Below are 26,762 nucleotides of genomic sequence, written 5' to 3'. Positions count from 1 at the left end.
CCAGGTTACATTCTGATAAGAAACGACCGGATCGATAAGGGCTGTGGAGGGGTAGCTATTTACCTTCGTGCTGACATAAAGTACAAAATACTTGCAACTTCCTCGCCTCACTATAGCAAAGGTATGGAATTCATCCTCCTGGAACTCAATTTCAATACTGTGAAATTTATGTTGGGTGTGGTTTATGCCCCTCCCAATTCCGACTACTTTGACACGCTTGAACAACTGCTTGGCACACATCTGCCGGAATATGAACATGCGGTCCTCATGGGTGATTTTAACACCTGCCTTCTGCAAGATAACACCCGTTCCCGTAAGCTTCTTACATTAACTTCTTCTTTAAACCTACATATTCCTAAACTTGACCCCACTCACCACGTAAATGACTCTCATACCCTTATTGATCATATTTTAACTTCTAGCAGTGAACGGATTGCAACCCATGGGCAGTTTACTGCCTCTGGATTCTCCCATCACGATCTTATATTTGCTTCCTACAAGTTAAGAATTCCCAAAATGAAACCTAAAATAATATTTCAGCGTAACTTTGCGAGTATGGACCATGAAAAACTGGCTATCGATGCTGCTAGAACCGACTGGACACAAATAGAGCGTATCGACAATATCGATGATAAGGTCGAGTGCTTTAATAGCCTCGTCACCGACCTTCTTGATCGTCATGCGCCTCTCCATCCAGTCCGCATGAAGCGGCCCCCAGCCCCCTGGCTGACAGCTGCGATACGTAAACAGCAGGCATACCGTGACGCACTGCGCCGCAAACATAAGAAGGATCCATCGGAGGCCAACTGGAACAATTTCAAATTCGCGCGAAATCGCTGCAATCAGATGATCCGAAATGCAAAGCGCCGCCACATCCACTCGTCTGTTGAAAACTGTTCAGCCAAAAACCTTTGGCGGTTTCTTCACTCTCTGGGACTTGGAAGGTGTAGGAAGGACCTGCCACTGTCTGTTGACAAGGACGGGCTCAACCAACACTTCTCATCCCCTCCCCATATCCTGGATCCTCTCACTAAAGCACTCACTATCACCAACATTCAAGCCTTGCCAATCGTAGCATCTACTCCTTTCTATTTCACACCGGTTACTGAGTCAGATATTAAAAAGATTATCCTCTCTATCCCTAGCAAAGCAGTTGGCAGTGACGGCATTGGTCGTGACATGCTGCTTCCGATTCTCTCTTCTATCCTCTCTTCTATTACTTCCATCATCAATTTTTCTTTATCCTCAGGCACGTTTCCCCTCCTCTGGAAATTAGCCTTCATGGTCCCTGTCCCAAAAATTTCTGTGCCTGTGGAATTTAAACACTACCGGCCTATATCAATTCTCCCGTTTCTTTCTAAGGTACTGGAACGTGTAGTCTTGCGACAGTTCTCGTGCTTTCTCTCTTCTAACAATCTCTTAAACCCCCTTCAATCGGGATTTCGTCCATCCCACAGTACTTGCTCTGCTCTAATAAAAATTACTGATGACCTTCGTAAGGCTGTGGACGATAGCCAATTAACTCTCCTAACACTTCTTGATTTCAGCAACGCTTTCAACTGTGTGGATCATGATATCCTCCTGTCCATACTCCGTTCTCTTAATATATCTGGCTCTGTAGCCGAGTGGTTTTCTTCTTATCTGAGTGGTCGCCGACAACGCATCCGGGCCGATGATATTGAATCAGACTGGTGTGATGTCACAGCCGGCGTGCCCCAAGGTGGTGTCCTTTCCCCTATCCTTTTTTCAGTATTTATCAATACCCTTGTCACTGTCCTTAAGTTCACCTCCTACCACCTGTACGCTGACGATCTTCAGCTTTACGTTTCCTGTGGTCCCGGTGAAGTTTTAGAGGCTATTGACAGGATGACTGCTGATCTCGAGGCTGTCAAAACATGGACAGCAGCTTACGGTCTCCTAGTTAATCCCACTAAAACCCAAGTTATGTTTGTTGGCAGCAGGTATCACTTGGCTAGATTGCGAAACGGCCCACTACCACCAGTAACATTTGATGGAGTTTCCTTGAGTTACTGTAACAATGTTAGAAACCTGGGTCTTCACATTCAGAATAACCTGTCATGGGAATTGCAAGTTTCAGAAGTTAGTCGCAAGATCTATGCCTCGATGCATGGACTAAAACGACTGCAGAATTTCTTGCCGTACTCGACCAAAGTTACGCTAGTCAACTCCTTGTTGCTCCCTATTATTGACTACGCAGATGTGTGCTACCCTGATCTCACCGAAGAGCTACTTGATAAACTCGACCGTCTACTCAACTTATGCATTCGCTATATTTTTGGCCTGCGTAAGTATGATCACGTCTCTACATTTCGGAATCAACTCAAGTGGCTCAATATCCGTCATCGAAGGAATGCTCATATTGTTTCCCTAGTCTATGGTATAGTGTATGATCCTAATGCCCCTTCTTACTTAACAGAACGCTTCTCATTCTTCGACTCTACTGACCGTCCTCAACGGTCAAGTAGAAATATGATCTTTCGAACCCCAGAGCATAATGCGGCAGGGTATTCGGATTCTTTCACCGTGTCAGCGGTTCGCTTGTGGAACCAGTTACCATTGCATATAAGGCAATCGCAGTCCATTGAAACTTTTAAGTCTAAGGTTCGTCTGCACTACCTCCAGAAACAGAACAATCAGCTTAACTGATATAATACACATGTTTTGTTGTAAGTAGTATGTAAGTGTGATGACGATGATATTATTATATATATATAAAATATTATTTTAGTTAAGTATAGTATGTATTAGGTTTATGTATTGTATAGGTAACCTATAGGTATATATTTATTATACATGTATTATATACAAGTAAGTGTATTCTAGTGTTTGTAGGTATTTTTACAAAATTATCTTTCCTCTCAGTCTTTCGCACTACCTATAACTTTCTCCACAACACCCAAGGTTAGCTGGAAGAGAATGCTGTTAGCATTAAGTTCGCCTATGTACATAATTTTATTATTGTGCAATAAAGTATTTAATAATAATAATAATAAGTGTCTTTGCATAAAACGGCAATGCAGCCTTCCCCGGTGGGTGATGAAGGCTGCAAAGTTGAGTTTCCCTAAGAGGCGTTGTGCCTGCTTTAGGATCCAACTGCCACATGCCAACAGACGAGTAATTGACTGTTGAATACTGTCTGTCTTTGACGGTGGGAGGGACTTGCAGTTTGCGTGTATGTCCCAACCCACACCCAAGAAATCCAGGCTTTTTGATGGAGTCATTATGGATTTTTGAAAGTTGATGATCCATCCTAAGCTTTGTAGAAGATCTATGGTTGCTCTTGTGTGTTCTAAGAGGATCTCTCTCTTTGCACTGACTGACAAGGCATTAATCGGCGAGATATACAATTATGTGAAATCTTCGAGTCCTGAGGATTTCTGCTATCCAATTGGTGATTGTTGCAACCATTTGGTTTATCTGAGCAGTCATTCTTTGCAACATCTGTGTATGGAAACTTATTATGTTTTCTGCTGACGGTATAATCAGTGGTGGTTTCGTAAAAAAACTAGGATTCGAGCTGATTTTATTAGTTTTAGTACTACAGGTGGCACCATGAGTGATTCCCAAACGTGAAGGTAGTATTGAAGGCAGCCACCTACAAACGGCTATAAGTCATTTATTATAAGATTTTTCGAATTTATTGCAATGGGACTTGTTTTTGTTATCGAACTTTTTGTCTCCCCCTCCTGCTTGAAAACCACGAAAGGGCATTGGCTTATAAGACGGATGAGCAGAGTGTGCCGGGGGCACGGGATGTACCGACTGTAACGGCCTAGCACTGCGGGCGGGTTATCTTGTCGGCGATGTAAAGACCGATAACCCTGACCTTGAAGTCGAAGGTTGTGGGTCAGTGTTATATTTCACGGTAGCACGCTTTAACTTGTCAATACCGCCTATTTTATTGATGTACTCTGCCAGCATTACTGGGTTAAATAAATATTCAGATGACGGTGGAATATTGTCAACGCCCTGACTGATATATTTATCGCCAATAAGTTTCAAAAGTGCCCCCCTACGTGCCGCAATACATTCGTTCCGCTTTCCGCAAATAATCTGTAATATATCCTGAGACACTAGTTTATACTTAGAATCCTTATCAAAAATTTCTTTCATTTTCGTATACAAGGTAGAAGCTGTTATCGGTTCATTGACCTTTGACGCCCAGTCAATAACATTTTGCAGTGAAGAATTAACTATTTCATTTTGAGTTAAAAATGCATTCGATAATGCTGCAATACTACGCTCCATACGAGGCCAGTTAATAAAGGAACTCGACTCGTCGGCCAGGCTAGCCAATTCTTCGTTAACTTTTAAGTCTACGAACGCGGGACACGCTAAATATTTCTTTTGGGTGTCAGCATATCGCACAGACTTCCAGTCACTTTTGTTAAAGTGTTGATGTTCCACAAGTTTAGCCACTCTATGAGATGGCGCCGCCGGAACTAACGGTTCTTTTATGGAAATTGATAAATTACACACCTCGTCATTTGATTGTGGTGGAAGTAAAAATTTTTGTGGCTTTAGTTGGTTTTCCTTATTTGCACTCACTAAGTCAGATAATTGACTTACCAGCTGCTGCGACAGAACTTCAAACCTTGTATCGAGCCCAGAAGAACTCGATGAGCGGACACGGGAGCGGGGTGCGCCCCGGCGGCGGCGGTGGCGCGGGCGCGAGCGCGAGCGCGCGCGACGGCGGGGCGCGCACTCTGATGAGCTGCTGGCCCTGCTCCTGCTGCTGCCACTCCGAGAACCATGGCTTCGGGAACTCGACGTATCTCGACGTCTCTTACGAGAGCGAGAGGGCGGCGGCAGGAGACGCGTGGGCCTGGCGGGGGCGGCGGCCGCGCGGTCCGGGCGCGGCGCCGGGCCGCCCGCCTCCTGCACTTGCGTGTTGTGTTCCTCTGGTGCGCCTGCTACGGGGGACCGCAGCATGTACACCACACACTCATTTTCTTCGGAAAGGCAAGCGTCATTTTGACTTGCGGAAAACACTTCCGCGGTCGAATTGCACTCATCTGACACTGCATCCATCTTAATTTTGGTATTTTCACACAACACGCGAGACGCGAACAAAATCTTGTTGGAAATTTGCTAATATTTCAGTTAAAACAAGATTTTGAAAAAACTGCAATGCGTACGACTATAAGTTGGACGCAATAATGGCGGAAAATTCACCAACTTGACGGCTAGAAAGGACGCCGCCCGAGTGCTTGACCAATGAGAAGCGTGGAATTTAGGCGCGAATATTTGAAAACTGCAAGTTGGCGTGACGATAAGGGAGATGCTATCTCATAACATGGATTTCAGATGTCGCTACGGAACACATAATGATTGATAATTAATCAAGTCCATACCAAAAGCAACAGCATCACTTCCCAGCCAGCACGCCACGGCGGCGTCGTCGCTCAGACGCGCGGTCTCGGCGGGCGCGTACCCGCGGCTCGCTGCCGGCGTGAGTTGAGTGATGAATTGCGCGCGCTGTTCGATGGTGGAACAGACTACGCTCGCTTCCGACGGGGTGGAATCTGAGTCGATTTTTATCTGGAATTTGACAATGTGTAGTGTGTGTTGTTATACTTGTTATAGTGACTAACATTTGCTTTTTCGTGAGGTATTTCTCAGTTTTCAGAGGTTACACAGCCAAAAGCCAGTGGCTACACAGATTTGTGCAAAACTGTTACATGTTTTTAATCTAATGATTTTATATGCAAATAAAGTAAAAATACTTTAGTAAAACTCACAGTAAAGCCCCTCTGTGCCTCATTATGCAGCAAGTTCTGCGTGGTGGTAGACACGAGGCGGGCGCGCAGTTCGCGGCCGTCGCGGACTATAATGAGTGCCCCCGACGAACAGCGCACTCGTACGCGCTCTTGCACGTGACCGTCGCTCCTGTGGGGTGGGTGTGCTGTTAGTTAAAATGAATTTACGAGTTTTTCTATTCTTATACTCATCATTTAGGGCCAGTTTTTTGATCCCTAGTTAACTCAACCAATGGTCAAAAATGGCTACCATTAGTTAAAAACCAACGAAATTCGTATGCAGATGTCATGCTTGACACGTGACTTGACTAATAGTTAAAGATGACCACGGATCAAAAAACTGGGCCTTAGTGTGTGGCGACTTCTAGGCCGTTGGGGGGGGCTATCTAGACCGACCTTACATATAATGTAGGTAACCGGTGTTGGTTGAAATATGAAGGCTAAGAATATTTTAATAGACGATTGTCGCATTATGCATAACCTTTTAGGTCTTACCAAACAATTTTGACCGTATCGTCGTCATCCTTGCTGGATTTTGTTCCATCAGGCATGTCAATGCTCATTACACTGAAAGAAAAGCAATATCGATTAATTTTGAGTTTTGATGCATCAACAATAACAGTTAATCGAATTTGGCAAGTGATGAATAGTTTTATTATTAGTACGTGATTAAAACATACCCATTAACTTGAGTCTTTTTCTCTCCTTCTAATGATTTGTTAATATTGAGATCTCTCGCTTTCTTGAAAGTGTCGCGTTTTGGTGTTGCCAACGTGCTGAAACAAAGAATATGCTAATAAATACTGTTTCTACTTTTTATTTCTAATTATCTTTAGTGTTGGTGACTATTATTGCATGTTAAATAATGCAGCTGAGATTTTAAATTTCAATAGAAATTAGCAAGTAAAATAATCTAACACTTTCATACAGTCTATAAAGCTAGCTCTTAGTATAATGTTGATTGTACTCACTCGTTGATGCCGCTGCCGCTTACGGACGACAGTTGCTTGCGGAGCCGCCCCACTTCATCACGCAACTCCCTGGATATTGGAAATAACGTTATCATTTTATGAAGTCGATTTTAAAGCTATTTTACAGAAAGTATTAGGTATACAATTTTACGTTGCGTTTTATCCAAATTCCAACCATCTTCATTGATATGAAACATAATAATAAAATCCATCACTTTATGTAAAATTTATCGGAGTATTATCACACTACAGATATCATCATCATGCTCTTTTCAACACTTTACGAGAAACTTATCCGACACGTTTCACACTGCACCATCTTTTAACAAAAGTGACATCATCTGTTTGAATTGTATTGGTAATTACCTGTTGGCGCGTCGCAGCGGCGGCGAGCCGGCCGAGCCGCGCGCCGGCGACTTGCCGAACCACTTGTGAGACTTCTTGTGCTTGCCCTCCTCTATCTTCGTCTGGTAAGTATGGACAAGTTTGTTTTAGTGTTATTTCTATAGCATTCTTAATACGAGTATTTATGGGAATTATAACAAATAACTACTATTGTCTGATGTAGCCCTCATACCCGCTGGACCGACGACCTTAGGTGGATGAGGACGTCCGATTACCGAGTGTTGTGGCGCTCCTTGGGAGAGGCCTATGTCCAGCAGTGGATGATTATCAACTGATGATGATGATGATGTGTGATGGAGTATATCCCGCATCATGAAATATCGGACATTCTACATATAACTCTTCTATAATACGCACATAAACATTTTATACAAGTGCAACTACAGAATATTTTGTTCATCAGTACCTGCAAGAAGTCGATGAGCTTGGCCTGCTGCCGCAGCGTGGCGTCGGCCTTGGTCTCGCGCGTGCGCCACCACGCCGCCGCCGCGTCCGCCGCCTCCTTCAGCGCCGCTATCTCCTCCTACAATATTGGAACAAAAAATATTTATTACTACGGTAATTAGGATTAATGTGAAACCGCTTTCAACGAAGCCGCCGACAGCTGAATTTTAATAAGAGGCTATTTAGTTTTAAATATCTTTTCCCTGTAATTTTTGTGTTCACTAAGGGGTGAATTTCCCGCGGCCAAAATTTGCGTGGCATCAATGAAATCGGTACTAAAAAACAAAGTTCTAATTTTCTAATATTTTTTTCCGGTTATGTGGAATAGTAATCTATATGAAGCACTAAATATTTTATCAATAGGATTAATGGATACTTTACAAAAAAATATTAAACCTCCAAATCTTTCATTACCGTGTTTGTCCCCAGGTCATCTCGTTTTGTATTATTCTTCATTGATGAAAAAATATTGAGTGTTTAGATTTAAACTTAGTTTCATTTGATACATTAATAGTTAAAGTATTGTTACGAAATACATTTATTCAAATAAATAAAGAATATAACGAACGGTAAGTGAAAATTCATGTGTCCCAGAACTACATTTCATCGCCGTGACCTAAACATGATCAAGGATATTGTTTTATCTATGAACTTGGGTCCCCCCCTCGGTGCGCTAATCGTTTTTTACAAGTGTTGCCTAACTACTCGACGTGGAAAGAGGTACACAGGTGTCTACGTTTTCGCGCTATAGTGAAAATTATATTTGTTTTTGGTCACTGGACATTTTTTCTTTCATCGCCGTGGATAGATATAACTTCTATAAAATTAAGTTTGTCTTCTTGAGTAAGCATTCAAAAGAAAGCATTTTGAAAATATTCATCTTATAAAGTGTTTGTTTCTTCGAATAGTAAATACATTTTTTGTTATTTATATTTAATGGCTTGATTTTCATCGCCATGCTTTCATTTCCGTGGTTTCCGTGGCCAAAATTTGCTATGGCAATGAAAAAAAAGTCACGGCAATGAAAAAAATTTCATCGCCATGTCTTGTAAAATAATATGTATTCATTGCCGTGGCCTGGTTATTCATTTCCGTGGCCAGGTTATTCATTTCCGTGGCCAGGTTATTCATTTCCGTGACATATGTTTTCATCGCCATGGTTTGTACGATTAGGCAAATAAAAATATATTTACCATCTTCTTTTGTAATACAGTTAATAATACCGATCACTGAAATTACCTACACGACTTGTCAAATTACCTTTTTTTGCAGTTCGATAAAACGGGCGCGTAACGCGATGTATAAAAACTAAATGTATAATTTATCATTAATAACAATCACAAAATAAGTATTATTATCGTCACAGGACTAAGGTTACCGACATAGCTGTCAAAATGTGCAAGCTTAGGCAGGTAGCCGGTAGTAGCTGGATTAGGTAGGCTGAGGACCGAGTGTTGTGGCGCTCCTTGGGAGAGACATATGTCCAGCAGTGGATGATTATAGGCTGATGATGATAAAATACATTTCATATTATTATATCAATTAAAATATACTTTCATTTAGCATAGAGCTCATAAAATATTCTATCATATCACGTAATCTGTGTAAAATCCATCAACATCCACAACACCATCAAAACCCCTAGCACCAAAACCTTAAGATAGGTGCGATAACAAGGAAAGCGAGGAGGAGCGGTTAAGTGCACATGCTGCGCCCCACTTCGCTGTTGACGAACATGTGCACCTAGCTGCACCTATCTTTAGGTTTTCGTGCTTTTGGTGGTTTGTTCGGTGATTTGTAATTCAGCACAGATCATGTCACATCATAATATATTTTAAAATTAACAGTTCGTATACTGTATAATATTATCATCATCATCATCATCATCATCATCTCAGCCATAGGACGTCCACTGCTGAACATAGGCCTCCCCCAATGATTTCCGCCTTGTCCGATCGGAGGCGGCCCGCATCCAGTGCTTCCCCGCGGCCGGTACGTGGTCTCCACTTGAGGACTCTTCTGCTCCACTGGCAACATGTATAATATATACTGTTAAGTATATATTATACATGTTGCCAGTGATGACCTACGGTGCCAAGACGTGGTCTTTAGGCCTCTTAAATAGGCTCGGAGTCACCCAGCGAGCTATGGAAAGGGCTATGCTCGGAGTATCTCTACGTGATCGAATCAGAAATGAAGAGATCCGTAGAAGAACCAAAGTAACCGACATGGCCTATCGAGTCAAATGGCAGAAATGGCAGTGGGCCGGACACATTGCTCGAAAGGTAAGGTTAATTATATGTTGTGAACGATATTAATGTGAAATTAAACATTTCGTTTTTATAAGTTGCAATACGAACCTCATAATACTACTTAAAGAATTCCATACTACCTACATTCTTTATTATTTTATACATACTGTCGTTCTTTCTTTCGTTTCAATATCTATCCAAATATTTCTACCATACATAATCTGTCTAAGTTTGCGTTTCCCTCACAGTTTTTTTTTTATTGCAGTGGATTGATTCTTTCATATCCATAGCACAGTTCTTTCATTGCCGTGGACGTTAGTTTCATTGCCGTGGATGTTTTTTTCATTGCCGTGGACGCTTATTTCATTTCCGTGAACGCATGTGTCATCGCCGTGGCACGAAATTTTTGATCATCTGTATCTCGTTAAGTTTTTAACTTATCTGATAGCCATTAAGTAAGAACACTAACATTAACAAAAACTTTAATAAAAGCGCTTTTTCAATATAAAAAACCTAAAGATAAAAAAATCCACGGAAATGAAGATTTTTTAGGACTTGTTGAAATCCACCCTAAGAATACATGGTGTCGTTTTTCCTCTGCCCTATAGTCGAGCAGTACACAACAGTTTTCCATCATTGTCGGTTAACAATAGCCGTACTGCTTCTGTTTACGCATGCTGTCCAGATATATAGTGTTAAAAAAATAAAAACGCTTACAGCTAAAGAAACAGTATGACAATCGAGGACGGACTTCTGCTATCTCACCCTATTCATAGGTCTGTCCTCCTTCTTACTTCCAAAACAAAACATTCGTAAACAAAAAAAATATCGAAATGACTAGCTGACACACTCCCACTACCCACTACTATAGCTGCATCATCATTCATCATTCGTCACAGCATATATGTAGATGATTGTTGCAGCGCTCGTGTGTTATGAATTACGACGGCCGCACCGTCGTTGATGGCTGTACAGTCAAATAAAAGCAGCACGACAATTTTTGCCACAATGGTTGCAGACGAAACGCCAATCTAACTATATTCACTAGACATATGCAGTAGTCCACTCTACCTGTGCATCATTAAGCTGCTGCTGCAGCTCCATGGCCATGGCGGTGGCGTCCTGCTATTCGAGACCAAACATTTTCAAAATTGGTAGAGGAAAAATGTATCGTAGTGACTCCACTCCCCTTCGGCTTACCCACTACTATAGCTTCAGTAGTCCACTATACCTGAGCTATAAACTATCTACAGTAGTGACTCTACCTGTGCATCATTAAGCTGCTGCTGCAGCTCCATGGCCTGGCGGTGTCGCTCGGCGGCGCGTGTCCTCAGCGCCGCACACTCCTCTTGCAGAGCATGCGAGTGTCTCCCCGCGCCCGCCAGGCACTGGGAGAGGGATTGACGCTCGTCCTCTGACGAGGAGAGTTGGGATTCGAGTGAGGCGATGCGGTCGGTGCGGTCGTCTAGACGGTCCTGTGGGGAAGGGGGTGCTGATGTGAAATTGAGTAGAGAGCAAGAGTTTACCTAATAATGGTAAAACAATATGAAATTTAAGTAGAGTGAAATGATCTGGATTGTTAAGATGTAAATGTAACGTAAAACTGGCGATCATGATACGCAACCACTGTTACGAGGCTATAATACGAAAATCTGATACGGAAAAATGATACAAATATGGGCTAAATTTTAGAGCAGTAATTCGTAGGCAACGAGACAAGAAAAACGCCCATACTGAAATTAGCCCTAAAGAAGTAAAAACTACAACATACCCTCAAAACATCAATCTCGTTGAGCGCCTGCCCCAACTGCTCCTTGGCCTCCTCGCACTCTATCTCTGTCTCGCGCAGCTTGCTGTCTCGCTCCACGGCCGCGCGCTCCGCCGCCGCCAACTTGACGGAGCAAGACGATAGCTCGGAGCGAAGGGACTCCACCTCTTTCTGTGGAAGTAGGTGGCATGTTAGTGGCCAGGATTTTTTACGAAAGAGGTTGCATGATCGGTGTCGTTGATTTTAGAAAAGAGGTTGATATACATGTATAATTAAATATAGGGGTTTGTTATGCTGGCTGGAAATATTAACAACATCGAATAAAATAATAACTTAACAGTAGCGAAAGAACCGAAGCTTGTTTACTGTGTTGCTATTGGTCCCCGTAATTTATTACTGCGTTGCAATGGGGACTACCGTTTTTTTGCTCACCAGTTGATGCCACTGTCGACTGAGGTCAAGAGGTCTAGCTGTCAAACTTATCAAAGGCGACTTTATCTATTACTTATACTTTTTATATTATAAAATCTTGAATCTCATAAGTTTAGAAGCGTCCGTAGTCGAGCTGGCTTCAGTGATCGTAACTGATCACTGAGGTTAAGCAACAACTGGCACGGTCAGTCGTTGGATGGGTGACCGATTCAAGTGGTTCTTATCTGGACGCTTCCGTGTTTCGGACTGCACGTTACGCCGTGGGTCCCGGTTGCTGCTTCGGCAGCAGTCGTTAAGCCTAGTCAGGGGCCTTCATCATCATCATCATAAGGCCTCTCCCAATAAGGAACGCCACAACACTCGGTCCTCAGCCTTCCTCATCCAACCTTGCCGGTTACCCGCCTAAGACCGTCAGTCCAGCGGGCAGGAGGGCGTCCCACGCTGCGTTTTCCTGTTCGTGGTCTTCACTTTAAAATTACTGAACTCGAGAACTCGAGAACCCGTCTACCCCAACGGTTATCGGTTCTTCGGCAGATATGACCAGCCCACTGCCACTTCATCTTGCATATATTATTTTTGATAGCTATGTCGGTAACCTTAGTCCTCTGACGGATAACCTCATTTCTAATACGATCCATCAGAGAAACCCCAAGCATAGCTCTCTCCATAGCAAGCTGAGCAACTTTAAATCGGTAGACCAGTCCTACCGTCAGTGTCCACGTCTCTGCACCATACGTCATCACTGGCAGGTCACAGTGGTTGAAGACTTTTGAATTGGCTCTGAGGCCTTCGGGCAGCTTGAAAACATCTGACGTCGGGTTGCCCACTTACCCAACAACTTCAGTGCATTGTACTCATTCAAAAACGGCGATACGGCTCGCGACCTATCACGTGAGTACAAATGTACAGCGAAAAGCTGGTGACACGCACCTCTGACTACCCCTTCGGGGTTACAGCCGTGACCATATATGTATGTATGTATGTCATAAGCTTATTAATTATAAATAATTAATAACTATCATCATACCGAGTTACTATGCCGCAATGTTGTGCAGTTCCGCTATGTTCGGAAAGAAAAGGAGGATACATGTATTCGGGCCTCTTTTCCTTAATTCAGCTTTCAAAGCGTGCACATTCTTCGACAAATAATCCATATTTGCGATAATTTTGTGAAATGAGATCACTTTTCAACAGGGAAATGAACGAAAATATAATTTAATGTTACGAAGCCCGCCAAATTATACCACTGAAAACTAGTGAAAAGTAAATGTCACTTGACCTCAGTCGACACCAGCGCCCCTAGCGGCAAATTCACACGCGTTACTTCCCATTGGTCCTTACAATGACCCATCACTCTGTCAATATCGGAAATGTGCCTCAGCACTCTTTTGTTAAAAATGAAGAAAATACTATATTTATGAATTTATCTATCCTAACTAATATTATAAATGCGAAAGTAACTGTGTCTGTCTGTCTGTCTGTCTGTCTGTCTGTCTGTCTGTCTGTTACTCTTTCACGCCAAAACTACTGAACGGATTTGAATGAAATTTGGTATACATACGGTCTAGACCCTGGGAAAGAACATAGGCTACTTTTTATCCCGGAATTCCCGCGGGAAAACTTTTTAAGGCGAAGCGAAGCGCGCGGGAACAGCTAGTAATTAATAAATGTTTTAATTAATCAGTAATTAATAGTTGAATAAATACCTCTAACTCCTTGTTCTTTTGCTCGTGCAGGTCCGTGAGTCGCTCCAGGTCTGTGAGCTGCTCCTCCATCAAGCTGCACGCCTCCTGAAGAGCCTTGCTGTTCTGTAATTAACACATAATGTTGGCGATCACATTTCTAAAAGATAAATGTATAAAGAGGGAAATGAAAATCGTCGATCGACGTCGTGATGATAGATGCAGAAGCAGAATTGAATAGCGATATGGATTACATTTTACATTATTCGGAGATTGAAAATTCTTAATCAGCATCTGATATCGCGAGGGATGCGTGAAAACATCCCAAAATAGCAGAGTGACCTACAATCACTGGAATGTAGGTAGACAGGGGATAAACCCATTTGTTTTTGGGATTGGATGATTGGAATAACACTCTCTTGTCAATTTACATTAAAATAGCCTCGTTTAAGTATGCCATCTACGAACCAAATAGACCGCTCTGCCGCATTCTTCAAGCCCCTGATCTGCCGTGGGGCACGGGACCTTAACCAACCCCACTGGCATCCGCAAGCTACCACCGCGATAAAACCCATCGCGCCTAGTACTCTGCCAAAACTTATTATTCTTCTTTATCCATATCTTTTGAAGATTAACCGGTTTAATTTCTGAATTCACTAAACTCTGTTGTGACTTCAATTTGTTCTCAGCGTCTGCTTCTAAAAAATCCTGCACTTTCTTCCTTAGAGACGCAAATTGCCTACGCTCCATATTTTTTATTGTTACATTTGTTAATTTACAAGACGACTGTTACAGAGTGTTAAAACGAAAGACTAGAATTGTTTCCGGAAATCAAAATGCATTATTATGGTAGGGAGGGAAAACAGCTATGATGGAATATAACTTAAACAATAAACAATGGTATGTGTTATAAACACAGTGTGATGATCTGATGATATATGAACTTATGAAGTAATCATTGAAATCAATGTACGGGACGCAAGATATCGATGCTTAATCATATCGGGATCCTAACGGTTTCGATACGAATAACCTGGTTTAGTATAAAGAGACTGTAGCTCTTTGTCGTCCTCCTAAATTAGCATTAAGCCCACCTTTTGTGCATTTATTATATATTTGTGCAATAAAGAATTAAATAAATAAATCCTCTTGTTGTTCTGCTCTGATTAAACCCTTCTCAGCTTCTTACTATATTGTAGCTTACTGCGCATGTTCCACGTCTATTTGCTACCTAGTGTACATATTACTACTAGTTGCGGCCACATTGCGTATTTGCCACGACAGTTCTATGTCAACATATTTATCCCATTACTCTTCACAATATAAATGGCCACGCAAGCTATAATAAATCATAACATTTATATCCCTTGAAAAGCCGCAATGAATACTAGGTATTATATTAGTTACCTGCACGAGGCTAGCTGCCTCGGCAGGTGCACATAAACCTGACCCCCCCTCTCATAGTAACAATGCTTCTGAGAGGGGTCAGATTTCTCTGCCTTGTACATTACACCGGTGATGCCGCAGCACGCAATCATTGGCTCACGCTCGGTTTCTATTCGTCTATCGCAGAAAGGACGCGCTCGAAATAGTCTAATTTCGCGGAAATGGCCGTCATTTCGGTCATGTTACGTAGTTACTACAGCAGTATACATAATTATTAATTTTATATTAGTTACCTGCACCAGACTAGCTGCCTCAGCCCTCGCGGCGGCGGCGTCGTCCCTTAGTGCGGCGCGCTCGCGGCCCCCCAGCTCCTCCTGTTGCTCCGCTCTGATGCGCCGCTTCTCGCTGTACTGGAGCTCGCTCTTCAGCTTCAGGATGTCGTTGCGTGACCTGCGATGAAGAGTAAGGCCTTAGAAATAGGTTATGCGCCGTCAGATAAAAAAATATCACATTCTCACAAAAACTCGCTCTCAGGTATAACGCGCGTGGATAAAGAAGGAATTTGAAAATGGCGGTCGGAATCACATTATCTTGCTTTATATGTAGAACAGTCTATCTTTCCTACTCCTACCTAGAACAACCAACTGAGAATAACCTAGAAAACTCAAAAAACCTTTTATCATAATTATCTTACCTATCAACCTCCGCCGAAGCCACCTCGTGTTCCTTCATCAGCCTCTCCAACCTCTTCTTCGTCAATTCCAACTCCTTGCTAACACTCTCACAGCGGGGCCTAAGACTGTCCACTTCAGTCTGCAACGCCGCGGCCTTCTGTTCCGCCGCCTTGCGTAGTTCCGTGGCGCGGTCGATCCGCTCTTCGAGTCGTTTTAGCTCCCTCTCCGATGTCTTGTGTGTGACAGAGAGGTCGTTCAACTCGCGCTCCTTGCGCCATCTCTCGAGGTTGGCCGTTCTCGCTTCTTGCCGTAATGCCGCCATCTCTTCTGTACGTGCCTGGTGATAATTTTGATATTAAGTTGAGTAATTAATGGATGTAAACAAATAATACTTGTTGGTTATAGACGGATATGACCGGCCCACGTTCACTTCAACTTACGAATTTTAAGAGCTTAGTCTATAACTGGCTGTATTCTAGGCTAAATACATAAATGATTGCTGCTGCGATCGATAACCCTGTCATCTTTAGAAGATTGGCTACGAGGAATATATGTGACGAAGCTTCTCGAATACTGCTCTACCTAGTTGGATGCGCCTAGCCAACTCCTTCTAGAAGTATCTAACCAACTGCAATGCAGTGAAGTGCAACTGCAATGAAGTGCAACTGCAGTTGCACCTCGGCCCTGGCCAGCTGTTCTTTCTCACTCTAACTAACCTGCAACTGCGCCTCGGCCCTCGCCAGCTGTTCCTTCAATAGCTGCACTTGCGCACCGCTGTGCGCGTCCTCGCCCACGCTCTCCGTGTCGCTGTGCGCGTCGCTGTGTGCGTCCTTCTTGCGGGCTTCTAGCGCGCTCACCTCGCGCTCTAGTTGCCGGACTAGTTGTTCCAGAGAGTTCACCTGTGGGGGAGATAATATGCGTTATATCGAGGGTGCCTTTAGATTTCGGTATACGTTGCAGTGACTTGTGTTTTATAGTACATACACACTGCTGTTTATAGCCTTCTTACGAACTCCTTATTGCCACTATTTATTCACGCAATAATGCCAACAATAACTGGTACGTTCCCTTGATGCCTGGCGTTTTTATCAGCAGCGCTTGTTGCTCTTGTACCCGAGTCGTGCACGCACTCCGTCAGGCGCCGCTCGGTTGAAGCACACTTAAAATTTAACCTCTGCATAACAAGGTGTATCTAGAATCTTCACCACTCTTGCAACTCTTACCCTAACGACGTAAGGTGTACAATATCTTCTCCCGATGCCGTGCGTTCTCCTCGGCCGCACTAACAGCCCTAGAATCCGCATCATTCACTCACTCTTGCAGATGCCGTTGGCACACAATCACACTCTGTCGTTTAGTTAGAAACTGGCAACTCTAACTCTAATCCTCACGCAATAAGATGTAAAATACCTTCTCCCGATGCCTGGCATTCTCCTCAGCCGCACTGGCTGCTCTACTATCCGCATCATTCACTCGCTCCTGCAGGCGCCGCTCCGTGCGTGACGCCAGCTCTTCTAGCGCCGCCTCACGACGGTGCACTTCTGCGAGTTCTGATTGTAACTCCTAGGGTGAATAAGAGTAAGGTTAACTAAAATATTGCACTGTTTTGGAATAAGTAGTTATAAAGTTACCTAGCGTTTCAACGTTTTAAGTTTGAAAATGGGGGCGGTACAGCAGTTCATTTTAGATTTTTTGATCGTTAGCAATAGTTGGTGGAAGTGTTAGTTCAATTGCATGTACTTCACGTTCAAAAGCATTTCGCAAATCCTCTTTTTTTAAATATAGTGTAACTCTATTATAAATTTTATTTCTACGCTCTTAAGGCCCAGAATACCGCAACATACCTGTACTTGCGCCAGCAGCGCGGCGGACTTGACCTTTTCTTCTGTAAGCTGCAGCTGCGCCTGCCTCAGCTGTTCGGAAGACGCTTCCGAAACGCGCTTCTTGTCGCTGTAGCACTCCTGTTTGCAGGGAGAGTATAAAGTATAAGATTAGAGAAAACTGTTTACTGGATTATATGAATTCTGCATTTTTTAAAGGCAAATATCCAATCGGCCATTCGTAATCTTCGGTTGAAAATGTGTCAAGTGTGTTAGGATTATTTGGCATTTACAACTGATGGAATTGAAAGTCCTCTCCTTTACTGTAGACACACTTGGGCACAACTTGTATAACCTCCTGCATAGTAGCTTGACGTCAGTGAGATGGAATGTCGAATATATACACATATTTTTAACTAATTTATGTTAATTACCTGTACCCTCCCCAGCTCCTCTTTCACACCACTCAATTCAACCTGGAGCGTGCGGTTAGTCTGCTCGGCCTGCAACAGCTTCCTCTCCGCCTCGTCTTTAGCCCGCGTCTCCTTGGCGGCGGTGGCCTCGGCCGCGGCGATACGGGCGCCGACCGCGCGGCTGTCCGCCTCGCAACCGCTGAGCGTCTGCCGCCGGAGGGCGCGCTCTTTCGCCATGGATTCCTGTTGAGTTTTTAATTTGTTTTTAATATATAAAGATTGAAAGCACATCTCCTTTTTAAGCTGTTTTAACAGCGTGTGGGATTCATCACGCATGCGGGATTGCGCCGCACAAATTACGAATATGCACGTGACACGCGGGAAAATGGCGGCCATCCCGCGTGCGTGATAAAATCCGTATGCTATTAAAAACAGCTCTACTACATCTACGCAATAAGTACTCCATCCATCATATCTCATTGTGACTTACTATAATTCAGTTACGACTGGAAACAAGTACAGTTCAAAATAGGGAGATGGTACTGTGGACTTTACTACATTGTTATCTGTTTCTAATCTACCAACAACTACAGTTTGAACTGGTGTTTCTATCTACTGTAAACTCACAATAGGCCGCACGCTGATTTCCGTCAGTCTTCTGTGACTCAAATCTTGTACGTAGCCTATTATCTCCTGAATAACAAGAATATTTTTGAAAAAAACAATTAAAAAAGTGTACATTGAATGCAATACTTCTATGATTTTCATCCATGTAAAATGTTAGAAAGTAAGAAACGTAGTACGGTTACGGCCATACGGCTATACGATAATATATATAATTCTATTTTAAAACCTTGATCAAATTTATATACCCTCTTATTCTGAAGTCGGTTATAAAGAGCGCGTTTTGTTTAATGTTTATTATCTAATGATCTCACCTTATAATGCCTCTGTTGTGCTCTAGCCGAGTCCGCAGCCGCTAAGTTCCTCTCACATTGCGCATTCATCTCTTCAACCTTCGTCTCCAACCTCTTTTGTTCTTCACGCAACAAGTTCCGTTCCACCTCCATCTCAGCCACTTTCGCCTGCATTCTTCTGAGCTCTGAGTTGGCGCGCTCCTTGGCCGATGACGTCATTTCCTGTATGGTTCGCTCGAGCGACATCCGCTCTTGTTTGTCTATGTCCAGTTCGCGCTCGAGTCGCCTGCGAGAGAGATTTTATGATATTTTATTATTTTTTTTATTAAATTCGCTGGTGAAAACCTCGCTGGTTGCCTTCCTAAATGTTTCGCATAACTATGATGGCATTTCATAACCATGATATACTTAATAGAAATGCTTGGAATATTTCAACTGCCAGTGAATTTAATTAATTATAAACTTACGATTATAAGTAGTACAAGAAGGCAACCGATTCAGAAGCACCCCATTTCCAATTAAAAATAAAATAATCGACGAAATTTTCTGGCGGGGAACGTAGCTCTGCAATCGCGCATTGGTGGATATAGTCATCGTCCAAGGAATGCTATGACATTGAGTTAAATTGAGTCGGTTTTTTATTCAGTTGCATTCATTCCAGCTAAGCGTTCAGCCGCCACATTTCAAAACGGCGCTGTTTTGGGAAACGGCTCGCCGTAATATAATATGGCTCATTACACGATCCGGCTGTGATATATCTACACATATAACGTACTTATTCTGAGCACTGAGCGCCGTGATCTCTGTCTGTATCTACGTGTAACGTACTTGTTCTGAGCACTGAGCGCCGTGACCTCCGCCTGCAATGCCGCCCGCACTCGCTCGGCCTCCGCCTCGGCGCCGCGGCGCGCGTGCTCGGCGTCCGCCGCCGCCGCCGCCTCCGCCGCCGCCAGCCGCCCCTGTAGGGAGGCGATCTCGCGCGCACGCATTACTGCTAGCTTCTCGGCTGACCTGGGGGAGGAAGTTGCTTATTTGAATATACAGAGTGTGGCATAATGGTATACTAAGCAGAAAGTGGGTGACTCAGCTGAGTATACCACTTTTGGACTGTACAAATAATATGTGGATTTAAACGAAGTGGTTGTTAACCTTACCTAGGTTATACAATCAGAATCGACTGGTTCTTCTTGCGTGTAAAAATTTTCCAGACAAAAAAGAATCAACTTTAATAGCATTCTGGTTGGGCTGGTAAATCTTCCCGAGTGCAGGTGCAAGGGCATCAACTAAAAAGGGTATGTATGAACTGATATCGGTACGGCTGAATATTTCAGTTGAAGGTGTAAATGTTAGTTTACTTGAAGGTGGCGAGGTCGATGGCGGTGCAGTCGTGCGACGCGTTGAACCCGCCGCCGCTGATGCTGTCCTCGTTGTCCTCCGGAGCCACGTACGAGAAACCTGAAGCATCATGATAAGAATATGATGTCGATTCTGAAGACACAAATTAAAATTTTAATGCTGTCAAAACCTTTAATTCTTTGTTTAAAATTTGACTCTATGGGTGTTCCGTAAATCTCATTTTACACTACCACAACACAAATGTAATGCCGAATTAATGATAATGTTGCGTTTACGCGACAGCGGTCTAATGGGACATGTCATAAAATATATGCATACCTCTTTGAATAATCAAATATAAATGCGACGACGCAAACGCACTAATGGTTCTTCGCCACTCACCAACGAAGGGCAGTTGCCCGGCAAAGGGCGCGCGCGTGCGGAAGGGCGCCTGCGGGGCGGGCGGCTTCTCGCGGGGCGCGGGGGCGAAGCACGACGCGTCCTCCGGCCCGCGCAGCGAGGGGACCCACGGGGGCGCCTGGAATTATACAAGTTAGTTAAAACGATAAATAAGTCGCCAGGGCAAAATCACCTAGTCATACGCGTATAACAAACAGTTTCGTGGATGGTACAATATTTGCTATGATAGTTTTTCTTTCAACTATATTCCATTTCACGAGGAAAGACATCTGATACAAACAAAAACTACCCTTATTCGAATGTAATAAGGGTTCTGTCAGATGTCTTTCCCCGTGAAACAAGGTATAGGAGACCAATAATATCAATATGGTCCCCTATGTGCAATGATTGTGACATTGATTCACAATAAAATACCAAAATGGCGGTAATTTTGATTCTGTCCTTGGAACTTATAAACAAATGGCGAGAGCATTTGTAGCGCGTCAATGCGCCAAGGCGCCAATAGAGTCGCTCAGTTTTAACGTACCTCGGGAAAGTCGGGAACCTAAAAATGACTCCCTAAGTTCCCTAACTTATTCAACCAAACTGTAAACGTCCATACCTGGTCCCTAATAGTGTGCATGGTCAAGTGCTTGAGCGCGGGATGCTGCAACGTGTCCAGATAGTTGAACCGCTTGGAGGCGTGCACTCGGAGTAGACCCGCCACCAGCGCGCGCCACTGCGGGGACGGGGGCGCGGGGGGCGGGGCGAACGGGAGCTCGGCGGGGTCTGAGCGCTCGTATCTGGGGGTGGGAGGGTTGGTGGTTTTGTTTGTTGGAAATCTAAACGTGGTAAGAACTCTATGCTTAGGCATTGCTCATTTTACAAAGGATGGATGTATATTTGTATATTTCTATATTTAATCGTCGTTAGTGATCTTACACGATGGGTACTTTATAATACTCAAGGTAGTACTGACCAACGTTACGGACTGTAACGTAACATGTTACACAGCGAGCATTTACGCAGTCAGTACGTAGTGTTACGAGGAAACCAGCGAGCAACGAGCCGATTTTAGAACAAAGCGTTGCATAACATTTTCGCTGGGAATGTTACATTACAGTCCGTAACGTTGGTCAGTACCCACCTTTAGTCTGTGGCACATATTCCATTGGAACTCGATATATACCACAAAAATGAGCTCACCTCTGTATATTACTAAGTATAAGCGCGACAGAATCATCATCATCCGAGGAGAAGGGCCGCCGCAGAGTCACCAGCTCGAACGCCACCACGCCCAGCGACCAGTAGTCGCACGCCGTCTGGACAAAAAACCAACAATTGAGTTACAATATAAGAGCGGAAGAGATGTAGTGAGTTGTACCATCACCAGGATTTTTTTGATTATGTATATCTTTTTTTTTCTATGTTAAGATTTTGTGGTACAAATTGATATCCATCATCCAGCCTTTGCTAGCCTTCTTCTGCTGTAGTCTTGTGTCAGTATAGAGGTCATCATTGCTGTAGTCTTGGGGCACTCTAGAGGTCAACGGGTCTTCATAAATTTGCGCTACTCCTGCATAACTTCGGCTGGACTTTTGACCTCGTTCCAGCTCTTGCAAAGCCCTAATTTGACAGTAATTTCTCGGTCTCTTTAATTCCGATAAAGGATGGATAGATTTTGAAGCTGAAGGGTTCAGTTTCTGAATTTCTAATAGTTTACGGGCAGTAGATATGAATAATAAACAGTAAACACAACTTTACAAAACCGTCACACCGTGCTGTTAGTGGCTAGTGCTACCTATACAATCATTCCGTGTGCATATTCAAACTCTTTTCAATTTCATGCCTAAATTCATTACAATCTAACTACAAAACGGCTCGAAAGCGAGTGCCAAGTTAATATCAGCTCTAATTAGGTAAGTGTAAGTACCAAAGTTAATTATCCTGCCAGTGTCGTCTAGATTCACGTAAATTCTTATAATGTATAGAGTACTCATGTTATTTGAAAACTTTTATAGGTGCTGCACCCATAGTTACATACAATCAAAGTCTGCACTTTATATGAAGACAAAGCTAATAAAAGTTTAAAGTTGCGTTGTGTGTTTTACCTATAGGTAAGTTTTTTTATATACATATAGCTTATGAGCCAAGAGCTTTCCTTTTCATAGGAATTTAAGCAGCCCTTTAGCCCAGTGTGTTTGCCTTAATAGCATGCTTGCAACACACAGTACGCCAACCATCAGTAAACTACATTATTTTCCAGCTCGAGCCTACGCTGTTTTATAGTTAACTCATGGTTGTTGCACAGAACACAAGGCACGTGACTCATTCCTCCACCGACACTCCCTACTAAGAGCTGTGTAAGTACACCGTGGACGTAATGGACGACGGTGCGATTCTGGGGACGGCTTTATAATGGACATAAGCGCCCAGCACCGATTGGTTTAGTCGGTGCAATGACAGTCTATGGACCTTGAAGACGACTTTTCACACTATTCAGCGCTGTTCAGCACTAACAGCCATAATCATAGAAAAGTTATAGGACGTTTTAGCTAATAAACTGTTTCGTCCCTCTCTGTCAAATAATAAATGTATTGAAGAACGGAATATTAGTCAACCCTTGGCCTGCCAGGTAGCTGTAGTCCTAGTATATTTAAGCCCCACAAGGTCCCCAGAATCGCCCCACCCCCAACCACAACAAGCAACGCACAGCGGGCGCGGGCGCGAGCCCCCGGCAACAGTCGAGACAGACGGCGTGTCGCGCGGCGCAGGCGGCGGCCGCCAGCAGCTCGGGCGCCACGTAATCCGCCGTGGCGGGCGGCGGCGCCGCAGCGTCGGAGGACAGGCGGGTGGCGGAGCCGAAGTCGCCTAGTTTGATGTGGCCGCATCTGGGGAGAGGTTGGATTGTAAAAGGGAAAGGCGCTGTGGTGGTGGTGTAGCTGATACTCTTGCGGTGCAATTCTTTTCAATGAAGGTCTATATGACGTCCTCTTATAAAGTTAAATGAAGAAACTAGATTTGGCACATCAAGATGGTGTGAACCCGATGGCTGCAGTCCAGCGTGGTGGTAAATGGTCCAAGCTTAGAAATGCAGTTTAGACCTTGACGATATGATTATAAAAGTTCCATTCCATTTAGAAAAACTCAAATTTACCTTGGTAGGTAGTGAAAAAAATCGTTGTTTTATAAATACTCAACGTTCATAGTAAACTGAATTCGATTTGAGTCTTTCGTCAAACACAATAACAGATGTAGTCCAACTCACCGATCCAGCAATATATTATGCGGTTTGACGTCGCGATGCACGAAACCTAGATTATGCAACGTGCGCAGCGCGTGCGCAGTCTCCGCGACGTAGAATGCGGCGTCTCGCTCGCACAGCGGCTCCGAGCGGCGAGAGAGAAGAGAGGCGAGGTCGCCGCCCGAGCACAGCTCCATCACTACGGTAGGGTTATCGGTACGGTAGAAAGCAAACTTAACGTGAACAGTAGTTGATATTTGAACTAACCTCATCACACGTGATTCCTCAGGAGGAGATGGTGCAGAACTCTGATGAAGAGAAGGAGGTGCCGGTGAGCCCGCGCTCGCGCACCGGCGGCTCCTACCTGTCGCGCCGCCGCCGCCAGTCCAGCAGCTCATCCAGGTATGCACATAAGGACTAGTTTAGCTTGATCAGACCCCTTAGCATGAATTTTCATCGTGAACGTGACGTGAAATTACCTCAATGAATTTTGTAGGGAAATTTTAGTTCTGCTACCGACCGGCAGGGGCGCTGTTCATGTTTTCATACAAAATTACTCGATGAATTCAACTTCACGTTCACTATGAATATTCATGCTAAGGGGTCAGGGCTTCCTGACTCCTTGTCCTGACTTGTGTGCTATAACCACCAGCCGATCGCGGAACCAAGCGGTGCGAAGCAATAACAACTGTATTTATTTGAACACTTTATTGTAGGTACACAAAAACATAGTACTACAAATGAAAAACTCATTAAAGCATACAAGGGCAGGCTTATTGCTAAAAGCAATGCCTTCCAGCCAACCTTTGTTGGTCGATGAAAGAGTTATACATTACTAGCTATTTAATTACAGGTACAATAACAATTATGCACATTATATATACGCATTTTAGCATGCAGCGAGCGGTTGCTGAAGCCACGGAGTAGGGGCCAATCCAGCTTGTCTTCAGCGGCCAAGCAGCAATGTACTAATCCAATACGTTTACAATGTGTAAAAATCTTTTCGCGCTCCACCGGCGGCGGCGTTAAATTCATAAACTACTTTAACGTTCTTATGTTAATTAGAGTCGCTTATTTATATTAAAATGCTTTCCTGATAACCACAATGTAACTCCCCTCCCTCAGATCCTCCTCATCATCATCATCGCGCTCCTCCTCATCAGCGAGCTCGTCGCCGCGGCGGCAAGCGCCGCGCATCTACAGCGACTCGTCCGACGGGTCGCTGGACGAGTCGCAGTTCCAGTTAAGGGCTAACAAGGAGCGCCTGAGGCGGGTTTACTCGAGCAGCGAGAGCGAGGCCGAGCGGGCTAGAGGTGACAAATGACAATCTTCTTCTTTATCTTCTATAGCTGTTCCCGCGCGCTTCGCTTCGCCTTAAAAAGTTTTCCCGTGGGAATTCCGGGATAAAAAGTAGCCTATGTTCTTTCCCAGGGTCTAGACCGTATGTGTACCAAATTTCATTCAAATCCGTTCAGTAGTTTTGGCGTGAAAGAGTAACAGACAGACAGACAGACAGACAGACAGACACAGTTACTTTCGCATTTATAATATTAGTTAGGATTAGGATTTGACAAACATAAGGGCTAAACTATACATTATTCGGGAGCATGTAATTGTCAACCTGTATAAGTGCCAATCTTCTTCTTTTTCTTTGACAAACATAAGGGCTAAACTATACATTATTCGGGAGCATGTAATTTTCAACCTGTATAAGTGGCAATCTTCTTCTTTTTCTTTGACAAACATAAGGGCTAAACTATACATTATTCGGGAGCATGTAATTTTCAACCTGTATAAGTGGCCATCTTCTTCTTTTTCTTTGACAAACATAAGGGCTAAACTACACATTATTCGGGAGCATGTAATTTTCAACCTGTATAAGTGGCAAGCGCCGCATCTACAGCGTGATGATGATGATTCGCTCGACGTGTCGCAGTTCCAGTTGAGGGCTAACAAGGAGCGCCTGAGGCGGGTTTACTCGAGCAGCGAGAGCGAGGCCGAGCGGGCTAGAGGTAGGCTTTATTTTTACACCATCTGTAAAGTTATGTCATGTGGAGGTCCATAATATTGGATGCTGCTACATCTTGCACCCAATTCGCTATGGCATATTTATTAGAAAGCAAAAAAGACTCTGATGTCACTAAAAGTAACATTTTGCAGTCTGCTAGAGGTAAGGATGAGGAAGATTGCCCAGTATAGAATACAGGGTATTGCCACGAGAGTCGGTTTGCCTTTAAAAGTTTTCCCGTGGGAATTCTGGGGCGAAAAGTAGCTTATATGTTAATCGAGGGATGTATCCGTTTCCTGCACACAATATAAATCCATTGAAATCTGTTAATTTGATTTACGTAAAAGAGTAACAAACATCCAAACAAACTTTCAAGTCTCATGCCCAAAACTTAAGGGTGTCTTAATATGGTGTGGATTTCGTCATACACGCAGAGTTACACGCCATTTTCCCGCGCCCCGAGTGCGTGATTCAAACATTACAATAAATATTTGTATGGGAAGAAAACTCGTGGGTGTAACCCTTACGGCTACATATTCCTTTTATATAACTTACGTGCAAGAATATCGCCCTATGATCCACTTACGTGTACTAAAAAACTTCCTCTATAATCCGTACAGAAAAGACGCCGATCCCCGAGGTGGAGGCGGACGAGCACCTGGCCGCGTCGCCGCAGCGCTCGCCCGCGCGCCGCGACCGCGCCGCCGACTCCGACACCGATGACTTCCAGGTCAGTAACCTAAATAACACTACGGCAGATATATGCATTTTAGGCAAATTACATACAGTATATATAAAGTGATATACCGGGAAACTTTAAATATGAGACCAA

The 26,762-nt window shown here is 43.7% G+C and overlaps 1 protein-coding gene across 3 annotated transcripts in view; it reads left to right on the top strand.

Moving 5' to 3' along the window:
* The window catches only part of LOC105384048 (histone-lysine N-methyltransferase SETD1), a 66,731-nt gene that overhangs the window by 33,802 nt on the left and 6,167 nt on the right, over window positions 1–26,762 (top strand). For all 3 annotated transcript variants that reach the window (XM_048626148.1, XM_048626147.1, XM_048626146.1), the window contains one exon: window positions 26,551–26,660. In XM_048626148.1, coding sequence (XP_048482105.1) covers window positions 26,551–26,660 — 110 coding nt within the window. The remainder of the gene's footprint in view (window positions 1–26,550; window positions 26,661–26,762) is intronic.

The sequence above is a fragment of the Plutella xylostella genome, chromosome 16, assembly GCF_932276165.1.
Source record: "Plutella xylostella chromosome 16, ilPluXylo3.1, whole genome shotgun sequence".
NCBI classification, from domain to species: domain Eukaryota; kingdom Metazoa; phylum Arthropoda; class Insecta; order Lepidoptera; family Plutellidae; genus Plutella; species Plutella xylostella.
The sequence above is the reverse complement of the archived record's forward strand: the minus strand, read 5'-3'. Positions and strand labels throughout refer to the sequence as shown.